General features: G+C 41.6%; 1 protein-coding gene across 1 annotated transcript; it reads right to left on the bottom strand.

Annotated features, from left to right (window-relative positions):
- Positions 1 to 2,041: 2,041 nt before the first annotated feature.
- Positions 2,042 to 11,519, bottom strand: eny2 (ENY2 transcription and export complex 2 subunit). Its single transcript, XM_048596242.1, has 5 exons — positions 11,407 to 11,519; positions 6,920 to 7,005; positions 6,762 to 6,832; positions 5,385 to 5,459; positions 2,042 to 2,362 (listed from the first exon to the last, which is right to left on the bottom strand). Exons 2-5 carry the CDS (start codon positions 6,985 to 6,987, stop codon positions 2,286 to 2,288), a joined length of 291 nt encoding a protein of 96 aa, XP_048452199.1. The 5' UTR covers positions 6,988 to 7,005; positions 11,407 to 11,519; the 3' UTR covers positions 2,042 to 2,285.
- Positions 11,520 to 12,071: the final 552 nt, after the last annotated feature.

Raw genomic sequence — 12,071 nt, 5'->3', positions numbered from 1 at the left:
CTCAAGAGAACCTCTTAATCTGAAATTTCACAATTAAAATAAAATTCACCAGAGTGTAAAGTTTTCCAACTTACCCAAATCCTCAATACACTTTGTCAACTAATCACAATTGGATGGTAAAAAATTGGTACTCTCTAGAAACTAGTATCTATATCATAGATAGTAGGAACTGCAGATGCTGGAGAATCCGAGACAACAAGGTGCAGGGCTGGATGAACACAGCAGGCCAAGCAGCATCATAGGAGCAGAAAGGCTGACATTTCGGGCCTAGACCCTTCATCAGAAAAGGGGGAGGGGAAGGGGGTTCTGAAATAAATAGGGAGAGAGTGGGAGGCGGATAGAAGATGGATAGAGGAGAGGAAACAAACAGGTCGAAGAGGCGGGGATGGAGCCAGTAAAGGTGAGTGTAGGTGGGGAGTTAGGGAGGGGATAGGTCAGTCCAGGGAGGACGGACAGGTCAAGGGGGCGGGATGAGATTAGTCGGTAGGAGATGGGGGTGCGGCTTGAGGTGGGAGGAGGGGATAGGTGGGAGGAAGAACAGGTTAGGGAGGCGGGGACGAGCTGGACTGGCTTTGCTGAGGACTGACCATTCGTCTTCAGTAAGGGGTAGGTGAAGACTCAGCAGGGCTGGGTGCTATTGTCCCCTACGCTCGGTTTGCAATAAACAACTGCACCTCCCAGTCGCGAACCATTTCAACTCCCCCTCCCATTCCTCAGACGACATGTCCATCCTGGGCCTCCTACAGTGCCACAACGATGCCACCCAAAGGTTGCAGGAACAGCAACTCATATTCTGCTTGGGAACCCTGCAGCCCAATGGTATCAATGTGGATTTCACAAGCTTCAAAATCTCCCCTCCCCCTACCGCATCCCAAAACCAGTCCAGCTCGTCCCCGCCTCCCTAACCTGTTCTTCCTCCCACCTCAAGCCGCACCTCCATCTCCTACCGACTAACCTCATACCGCCTCCTTGACCTGTCCGTCCTCCCTGGACTGACCTATCCCCTCCCTAACTCCCTACCTACACTCACCTTTACTGGCTCCATCCCCGCCTCTTCGACCTGTTTGTTTCCTCTCCTCCTTTCCTCTCCTCTATCCACCTACTATCCGCCTCCCACTCTCTCCCTATTTATTGCAGAACCCCCTTCCCCTCCCCCTTTTCTGATGAAGGGTCTAGGCCCGAAACGTCAGCCTTTCTGCTCCTATGATGCTGCTTGGCCTGCTGTGTTCATCCAGCCCTGCACCTTGTTGTCTCAGTATCTATATCATGATGGCTTCCCAGTCTCCCAAAAACACCTCAGAGCAAATTAAATTGCTTTGAGTTGCATTCATCATTGTAATGCATGAACATTGCACTCAGTTGACACAGCAAGATAATAAATAAATAGCAACGAGTCAAATAATAAATAAGCTTGTTAGATTTCAAATATGGGAAACGCTGGATATAGTTAGGTCAGGCAGCATCTGTGGAGAAAGAAATATTTAACTTAAATGACCAGAAAGGTTTTGCTAATCTTTTTTGATCAAAGGTCATCAACCTAAAATACTGTTTTTATCTCTCTATAGATGCTGCTGGATGTGCTTAATATCTCCAATATTTTCTATTTTTATTTCAGATTTCCACTATCTGCAGTACTTTTCTTTTGACAGTCTATTTCATGGTTTAACATGAGGCATGAATAGCGGTTAGAATACTAGAACTTCCCTGTTTATGTTCAATGCAGCCCTTACAGAATTTACCTCCACTGCAGTCAGATCTTAGAAAAAAAAAGACACCTCAACACTGCGTGCTCAAAATTGACAGGTAAGTGGCTGTTCCCAGAATAAGAATGATGGAAACTGTTCACCGACGGCTTAAGGGACAAAAGCAAAGTTCCACACAGACTCAAAGAAATATTGGTCTTTAACATAGAGGCAGCTTGACAATTGTAAAAATTTTCATTTAACAACTGTTCTGAACACCGATAACTGCATGCACAAGCCTATACTTCTTCCTGAACAAAGGTTATCTAAAATTACTTTACAAAAACAACTCAAAGAAATAATCATTTCAAAATAAATTTTATTTAAACACATTTAACATGTCATTGAAAATTGCGAAGTGGGTAGAAAAGCTGCTTGTGAATTATATTCATGAACATAAAAACTTAAGACAATAAATGTATTACAAAACAATCACAAAAGCTTGTCACAAAAAATAAAGCCATGTTCAGTTTCACCTCGGCATTGGAGCCAATCTGATGATCAATTAAACTACAAAGAAATGGCAATTTGCTCATCGGAAACTTAAAGACTGGCATGCTGAGAAAGAAAGGTCCTTATCCTCTGCAAAAGTTCCTTCTTTACACTATCTGGCACTAGGGCTGAAAGAAAGAATAAGAACTAAGTTAGCACAATACATATAAACAAGTTAGAAGATTGTGCTCGGATCATATTAATCTACATTATAGAAGCACAAAGATTCAATTAATTACATTATTTAAAATCAGTCATAATATATTCGTTTCAAGCAAGAATACACCAAGTCACATTTCTAATGGGTTACCCTATTTCTCATTTGAACCAAGGAATGGAGTGATTGGTCAAAGCATAAAAGTAATAGGCTGTAAGAATGAAGTTGCAGCAAGGGCTGAGTCAGACCAGCTTCCTTTTACGCAGCATCTGAGAGCAACCAGTCTTGGGACAGGGAACAGCCAGAGCAGAACCGTTCTTTGAGACTTAAGATCAGACATGATTGCAGGCTCGACTTTGGCTTTGAGATGGCAGCTAAATGAGGCAAAGTTAATTAAGTTGTAGTGTCATAGAGCTGTACATCATGGAAACAGACCCTTCAGTCCAAATTGTCCATGTTGACCAGATATCCTAAATTAATCTAGTCCCATTAGCTAGCATTTGGTCTATATTCCTATAAACCCTTCCTACTTGTTTACCCATCCAGATGCCTTTTAAATGTTGTAATTGTACCAGCCTTCACCACTTCCTCTGGCAGGTCATTCCATATACACACCACCCTCTGTGTGAAAAAGTTGTCCCTTAGATCCCTTTTAAATCTTTCCCTTCTCACCTTAAACCTTGGCCTTCTTGTTTTGGACTACATAATGTGTGCAGTGTTAATTTAGGAAAAAGAGACCCAATAATAAAAAAACCACTGCCACTTGGAAGTGTTTTTCAATTGCTGAGGCAGGCAGAAAAATTGTTGTAAACAAAATGGTAATTTGAATGGACAAAAGGAAGTTTCTGCTTCACTCCAAAGTGACACTTAACAGCCTAGCTCTAGTCGCATTTGGGGACAAAATAAAGATACCAGAGAGGGTTATACAACATCCTTATACTGTCACTTCCACCCATTCACCCGACACAATACTCTCTGGGAATGGCCAAACTCCCACATAAGAGATTAGCATGTAAAACTTCAGGGATAGTGCACTGGCATGGAGGAAAACCTGACTGGTAAGCAGGAAACAAGAGTAGGAATAAACATCTTTTTCTGACTGGCAGGCAGTGACTAGTGGGGTAATGCAGTGATCAATGCTTAGACCCCAGCTATTCACAACATATTAATAACTTATATGAGGGAACTAAATGTAATAACTCCAAGTTTGCAGATGTGACAAAACTGGGTGGGAGAATGAGCTGAGAGGAGATTTTCCCTTGTGTGGGAGGCTAGACCTAGAGGACACAGTTTAAAAATAAATGGCCTCGAATTAAGACGGCGATGAGAAGAATTTCTCTCTCAGAAGGACATTGTTCTGTTGAACTTTCTTCTCGAGACAGCAGTGGAGGCAGGGTCATTGAATACTTTTAAGGCAGAGATAGATTCTTCACTGACAAGAGTCGAAGGTACAGGAGGAAGACAGCAGATGAGATTCCAGATGAGAAGTTTTTGGCTACAGTCCTGGTTATTTGAAATGAAGAAGGTTTAAAGTCAGTTGTGTGAATAATCAAGGAAAAGGCCAACAAATTCTCCATACCGGGAATTGAAAATAACAGTTAAAACCTATAGATGTGATAAAAAATGGAATTCTCTCTGGTATTTGAGTATTGCAAATGATGGCATTGGCACAGATAGGAATTTTTTTCTGTCCTGTGTTTCATAATCGTTCCAATTGTGTTTAATGAAAATAGTTTGGTTGTTCTATTTTATCTTCATTTCTATTGTGTATTATAAACATATTGTTACAACAAAATGTGCAGCATTGCGTGCTCATGTTTCAGTGAAAGATCAAAATATAATTGATCAAATTAGATTTCAAACTGGGATCTGACTAGCCCAGTAATAACATCAGCTAGGATCATTTCCAAGAGATTAGCCTTGAATTTATCAAATGGTGGAGCAGATTTAAGGGGCCTACTGTTCCTAACTTGTATAGATGAATTTATGTAGGGAGCTACAGGCCATCCAGGTGACATACACAACTGGATATCAGATTGAATTTATTGAAAAGAAAACTGGAATAAATCATGTGCTTAATAGTAAATTCTGAGCAGTTAACATCAGGTCACAGTCAGAAGTACAAAAGCTCCAGCATAGGCAGGCTGTGGAACATCCATCGTGGAGATAGAATTGTGATATTGGAGCTAAGTGCAGCAACACTATTTATTCTTAAGATTAAAGGAAAGGGGAAAAAAAAATCAACACAACGACAGAAAGCAAGCTTTAAAACATTTGTATCAAAATAAGCAACTGACTAAATACTTAGCACAAATCTTCAAGTTTTGACACGAGATCTATTCTCAGCACATTGATTTACATTGTTTTAAAAAAAATAATTTCATGACATGTTGGCATCGCAACTGGTAAGGCCAGCATTTGTTGTCCATCCCTAATTTGCCTGTGAGTAGGGGTAAAGAACCAACCACATTGCTGTAGGTCCGGAGTCACATGCATGCCAGACCAGGTAAGGATAGCTAGATTTTCTCCCCTAAAGGACATTAATGAACCAGAAGTGTTTTCACAACAATGATAACTTCATAGCCATTATTACTGAGACCAGCTTTTCAATTCCAAATTTAGTGACAATTTAAATTGTACCAGCTGTCATGGTGGGATTTGAGCCCATATGCCAAGAACATGTCTTACAGAAACAGTACTTATGAAGAACAATGTTATTCACTGGGAAACGTTAACTCTTTCTCTGAACAGATGCTCCCAGGCCTGCTAAGTGTTTCCAGTGTTTTCTGTTTTTAATGTCAGAAACAGAATGGGGGAACGTGTGTTCACCTGTGCCGCTTTAAGTCCTTCCTTCATATAGAAATAGTTTTAATGAACGAAGTATGAGGCAGATCCACCGACTACATCAGAAATTGGTACTGTAGTTATCCTCACATCTGAAGTTGATGGAATCACCATCCTGCACACTCCATATAAGTTAACAAAACACATACCTCTCCCTTTTGGAGTAATTTCTGCCACCAAATCGTCAACTGTAACATGTTCCAAGCCTTTTTCCCTGATCACATCTAAAGGAAATGGGGGGAGGAGGAAATAAATTTCAACACAAAGACAGAAAGCAAGCTTTAAAGCATTTGTATCAAAATAAGCAACTGACTAAATACTTAGCACAAATCTTCAAATTTTGACAGGAGACCTATTGAAGTATTGACAATTGCATGGTATTCAATTTTTCTTAGTTTTGAAACTCATCTGAGGTTATCACTTTCCATATCTTTTCCTTAAACTGTTTTGCTATTATAGTATTCAAAATATATTCAAAGTGCTGCAATGCTCACCAGTTGAGGGAGTCTTCAAATCAACTGACATATATTGCATAAGTCCTCTCCAAGAACACCTGTGCATGAAATAGAACTCAAAAGTTTGGGCAAGGGTAAGGAGTCAAAGCAAACTGCCTTGGTGATCCCAGGTATCTTGGTCCCATTCTTAATTCCTTTGACAAAAGCACTTCAAACACCATTCATACAGATTGCAAATTAAGAGCGAGTGTATAAATCCACATCATTGGGGATAAAGGTGAAGCCACCCAACCAACAGGATAGACGACATTTATCACTGTGGTGAATTTGAAATTCAAGACACTGAAAAATCACCAATATGTTGGTTCAGTGCCTTCTTCTTCCTTCCTATTTCACCATTTGCTGTAGTAAGGAGGCAGTGTGGACTCAATGGGTTAAATGGCGTCTTCCCATACTGTACCATTTCATGAACCCCTAATAATGCTACATTTAATTAAGTTTACAAGCTTCACTGGCCAATTAAAGCTTCTGTTTATCTTATCGGAATTATTTTATTCAGAAAATATAGTTAGGTTTAAGGACAACTATTTGGGCTGAACAGAAAATTCCATTGGCGTTAAGTCATTCATGGTTTTATGTAAACTATTAGGACCTCTCACCGTGAAAATTATATTAAACAGTGAATAAAGTCAGAATTCACGCGACACCAGGTTATAATACAACAGGTTTATCTGAAATCACAAGCTTTCTAAGCACTGCTCCTTCAGCAAGTGAAGTGAAGTGTTACTTCCCCGTATGAAGGAGCAGTGCTACGAAAGCTTGTGATTTCAAATAAATCTGTTGGACTATATCTGGGTGTCATGTAATTTCTGACTTTGTCCATTCCAGTACAACACCAGCATCTCTATATCATAAACTACTGAGTGACCAAGAATAAGCATTCAGATCAATCAGCCCGCAGTCACTTCTGACCTTTGTAAAATAAAACATTTTTCAATAGCTCACAAGTTCCAAATTGCAACTGAAGGGCTTGCAATGTGATATCATCCCCCTTTCCCAGTGAAAGTTTACCTTTACAATGCGCTTTCAACTGATCTTTCCATCCACATTCGGTCAGCTTAGCTCGGAGTAATTCCTTCAGACTGTAGGGAAAAAAGACAGACTAGAAAGAATTGACATCCTAATTATTTAGAACTTGGAAAATATATTTAAAGTGGACACTATCTCACCGTTCTCGCTCTCCTGTTTCTATCAACTTTTGGTTTATAGTCGCTCGGAGTTGTGCGTCTTTATTCATTTCAGAAAAAGTGAGTAACTGCAACAGTGTGAAAACAGCAGCATTTATCAATGTGAAAGGAACAGTAATGTTTTGTTTTAAGAATATAGAGCAGTACAGCACAGTACAGGGTCTTCGGCCCCACGATGTTGTGCTGACCTATTATCGTACTAAGATCAAACTATCCTGCATACCCTACATTTTACTATCCTCCATGTGCCTATCCAAGAGTCGTGTAAAAGTCTCTAAAGTATCTGACTCCACTACCACTGCTGGCAGCGCATTCCACATGCCCACCACTCTCTGTGTAAAGAACCTACCTCTGACATCTCCCCTATACCTTCCTCCAATCACCTTAAAATTATGTGCCCTCATAATAGTCACTTCCGCCCTGGAAAAAGTCTCTGACTATCCACTCTATCTATGCCTCTCGTCATCTTGTACACCTCTATCAAGTCACCTTTCATCCTTCTTCATTCCAATGAGAAAAGTCCTGGCTCCCTCAACCTTTCCTCCCAAGACCTGCCCTCCAGTCCAGGCAGCATCCTGGTAAATCTCCTCTGCACCCTCTCTAAAGCTTCCACATCCTTCCTATAATGAGGTGATCAGAACTGATCACAATATTCCAAGTGTGGTCTAACCAGGGTTTTATCGAGCTGCAGCATAAACTCAATTCCCCTGCCAATGAAAGCCAACACGCCATACGCCTTCTTTACAACCCTATCAACTTGGGTGGCAACTTTGAGGGATCTATGGACGTGGACCCCAAGATCCCTCTGTTCCTCCACACTGCCCAGAATCCTGCCATTAACCCTGTATTCTGCATTCAAATTCGACCTTCGAAAATGAATCACTTCACACTTTTCTGGGTTGAATTCCATCTGCCACTTCTTTGCCCAGCTTTGCATCCTGTCAATGTCCCGTTGCAACCTACAACAGCCCTCCACACTATCCACAACTCCACCAAACTTTGTGTCATTGGCAAATTTACTAACCCACCCTTCCACTTCCTCATCCAAGTCATTTAAAAAGATCACAAAGAGCACAGATCCCAGAACAGATCCCTGCGGAACACCACTGGTCACCGAGGTCCAGGCTGAATACTTTCCATCTACTACCAGCCTCTGTCTTCTATTGGACAGCCAATTCTGTATCCAGACAGCCAAATTTCCCCGAATCCCATGCCTCCTTACTTTCTGAATGAGCCTACCATGGGGAACCTTACCAAATGCCTTGCTAAAATCCACTTACACCAAATCCACTGCTCTGCCCTCATCAGTGTGTTTTGAAAGCTATATTTCTCCAAATGCTTGTAAAGTAAAATTATCAGCTGACTGCTTTGTGCATTTGGACTTTTCACAATTGATTAACATTCTTGTGACGACAGATATGAATAGAACAGGCAAATATGAGGAGCACCAAGCACATGACATAAAGGATTTTTGTGATAGTAAAAAAGTGTTTTTAAGAAAATTAGAATTACAAACACATTCTGATATATACCCTAAAGTTCTTTGTATGAATTAACAGAGGACAGTAGGGTGGCTCAGTGGTTAGCACTGCTACCTTACCGGGATCCAGGGTTTGATTTCAGTCCTGGGTAACTATCTATGTACAATTTGAGTGGAACTCACTCTCCAGATTACTTATTACCAAAATCACTGCGCTATTGTGCTCATAATCAAATCTGGAGACATAATGAAAACATCAGCTACAACAGCTCAAATACACAGCTGGTAAATTTTCCACAGAGAATAGCTCACGGGCAAGACAACTTAAGATTTTTCTCCCTTATCCCTCGCCCCAAAAAAAGTGGCGGAGGGGCAGAGTGGTTAGCACTGCTGCCTCACAACGCAGGGCGACTATCTGTGTGGAGTTTGCACATTCTTCCTGTCTGTGTAAATTTCTGCAGGGGGTGATCCGGTTTTCTCCCACAGTCCGACAATGTGCAGGTTAGGTGGATTGGCCATGCTAAATTGCCCCATAGTGTCTAGAGGTATTCCGGTTGGCCATGGTGAATGAGGGATTATGGGGATAGTGTGAGGGTCTGGGTCTAGGTGGAATGCTGTTTTGAGGATAGGTACAGGACTTGACGGGTTGAATTGCCTCTTTCTACACTCTAGGGATTCTATGACTCTAGATAGGTACCTAGGAAAGGAAATAAACAAGCTGAGCTAATAGCAGAATATATCCTCATTTTGGGAAAAATACCCATTTCCAATCTGTTTTTTAGTTTTGAAACTAATTGTTGGCTTCTTGTTAGCCTTTAGCCATTTTTCATTTCTACTTCATGCTAAGCCTATTACATCATGTTGTTTTTGGATTACAGTTACAAGCAGAAGGAAAAAATCAGAAAGAGGTGGTGGCTGTTCATTACTGAAACATTTTGATACGAAATAAAGAAAAATAGTACAAAAGCTTTTATCACCACCTGTTCCCTGACACCAGTCCCCTTCCTCGCTGCTTCCTGGATAAGATGATGCACAATCCTTATGTCCTACACTAGACTGAGTTTCAAACACCATATCACACCAATTGTAAAATTTCTAATGGTCTATTCCTATCACACCACTGTTGCCACTGAAGTCTTATTCATATTTGTTATTCTCAGAATGGACATCCCTCAATATACCTTCACAGATGCTGTCAGTCCTGCTGAGTTTGTCTAGCATTTTCTGTCTTTGTTTCAGGTTTCCAGCAACTGCAGTATTTTGCTTTTATGTAATAAAAATGACACTGATAATAACTGTGTATGTTCCATGATTACCTGTTTCTAATCTTCCATTTACATACCTGGCACACTGGGAAGATAAACATGTCACAAAAAAGAGCTTCACTCACACCAATAAATATTCCAGCTCCAAGGTTTTAAAATCTGCATTTCCTATTTGCTAAATACTGCTGTAATAGGTGACTACCCCCTACAGGCTGCAAAAAAAAATCACAATAAATTGCATTTAACTTAGATTTGAAATGCAAGGTCTGAAACACCGTCATTTGTAAGATATACCTGACTGAAACTGCTTCATATTTATCAAAAGCCTAGAACAGACTATACTCCACTCTTTCAGTAGGTATACTTCACAAATCATACAAGAAACAACCCAGTAATTATCATTGCTACTGCATTATGACCAATCCCAAAATCACCCTTGTCTATTCAATCGTTCTGAAAATTGAACTGCAATGATTTCTCAGTGGTAACCCACATTAACTGTAAGGCTCTTCAATATGCATCCCATGTTGTTGCCTTACATCCTAATACCAGTAATTACATGACTCTGTTAAAGTTGGCTAATTATGCCCAGCTAGGACATTTGTCACCCATGTTTATCTCTGAAGAAAACAGCATTTGTTAGCAGATCAAGACCAGAAAAAAAACAAAAACTATATGATGGCTGCTTTTGTATAGCACCAAGACCTGTGTTCATGGTGAGAGACACCAAAAGTCAGGAAGAAAAAAGGAGCCATACAACAAGAATTTAGATGGAAAGAGGTTGCAGCACAGTTCAAAATGAAGCAAAGTCATCCACAGACCCCACACCACACCACCTCCAACTTTCAGAACCTCTGGCCTCCCTACCATCATCCTACATTTCTACTCTTCCCTTTCCCTCCCTTCATCCTCTCTCTCTCTGCACCTTTCCTCTATCTTCCCCAACCACATCTTTCCTGGTCCCATTCTCCTGTTCACTCCATCCCCACTTCTCATCCATGTTCACATAAACCCTCCCACATCCCAATGGTCCTTCATCACCCTCTCTCCCTCCAAATCCCTTGTCCTGACCAAAACCTCTACCCCTCTCCTCCATCCAAACTCCCTCCCTCCTTCAGTCTAAAACCCCTTCCCTGCTCCTTCAAACAACGTCGTCAATCCAAAAATCCCTTTAACCTCCAAACCTCCCCTTTAAAATCACCTTCATCTAAATCCTGCCCCTCTATTCCCAAACACCCTCTCCTCCCTCCAAACACCCCTTCTCCCAATCCCTTGAAACACCCTGCAATCCATTCCTTCTCTTCTTCCAACAACCCCCACCTCACTCTCCCTCCAAATCCTGCAACCATACCCTCTCTTCCCCTCTATCTCTGCAATCCTCCACACCTCCCTCCATCACTCCCTGGAAAGCACACCCCCTCCCCCGACCTAAGGGGTAACTTTTTCACACAGAGGGTAGTGTATATGTGGAATGAGCTGCCAGAGGAGGTAGTGGAGGATGGTACAATTACAACATTTAAAAGGCATCTAGATGGATGTATGAATAAGAAGGGTTTAGAGGGATACAGGCCAAATGGGACTAGATTAATTGAGAATATCCGATGGGCATGGTGGAGTTGGACTAAAGGGTCTGTTTCCGTGCTGTACCCCACCATCTCCATAACTCTCTCTAAACCCCATTCCAAATCACTTCCTCTCTCTGTCCGGAATAGCCCCGGTCTTACCTGTCTGATTCCCCCCCCTCTTTTGTCTCACGATCTCACTTCTCTCTATCTCACATACAACAGACCGTGGCCCAGAGCGGATCCAAGGAAACGTCCGCCCTAATACCGCTCCCCGACTCCCCACCAACCTGCAACTCCACAAAACGGTTCCGGGCTGTAAGGAACCTGGGACTGGAACGAATAACAAAGAAACAACAACAACAACTAAAAGAAAATGAGCGAGGGGGTGGGGAGGGGTTGTGGAATTTAATAGAAAATTAAACCCTGCCGAAATGTGATTGAAAAGCGAGGAAACAGAATGTGCAACGCAATATCCTTTCCCCCACGTCCTCCGAACCGGGAACTAAACTGCAGAAAATCATGATATGAAACCAGAATTAAATTCGTGTTGCAAATACACAATCTATTTGCCAGTGAACATTAAATAATGGCGACGTATCGAAGGATAAAGATCTTAATTTACGGGTCTAGTGACAGGACTACAACTCCCAGCCTGCCCTAGGAGTGACCGGAAGTATGTGACCGGATGTGTGTATCAGGCGGAGTGATGGCGGCGGCTAATTGTTCCCTGACGGTCTCCCGGCACCTCCTCGATCCTAAGTTTGACAGTTACAAACTATCCCTGGAAACACTGCCCATTTATACCGTGGACCTGGATGGCGGTG

The sequence above is a fragment of the Rhincodon typus genome, chromosome 4 (assembly GCF_021869965.1).
Source record: "Rhincodon typus isolate 14 chromosome 4, sRhiTyp1.1, whole genome shotgun sequence".
NCBI lineage: Eukaryota > Metazoa > Chordata > Chondrichthyes > Orectolobiformes > Rhincodontidae > Rhincodon > Rhincodon typus.
This window is presented reverse-complemented; position numbering and strand designations above follow the sequence as displayed.

Excerpts from the sequence above, each read along its gene's own strand:
- eny2 (XM_048596242.1), bottom strand. The coding sequence starts at position 6,987 with ATGAATAAAGACGCACAACTCCGAGCGACTATAAACCAAAAGTTGATA. Across the intron at positions 6,833-6,919 it reads GAAACAGGAGAGCGAGAACG|TCTGAAGGAATTACTCCGAG; the intron begins GTGAGATAGTGT and ends TTTTCCCTACAG. Across the intron at positions 5,460-6,761 it reads GTTGAAAGCGCATTGTAAAG|ATGTGATCAGGGAAAAAGGC; the intron begins GTAAACTTTCAC and ends CATTTCCTTTAG.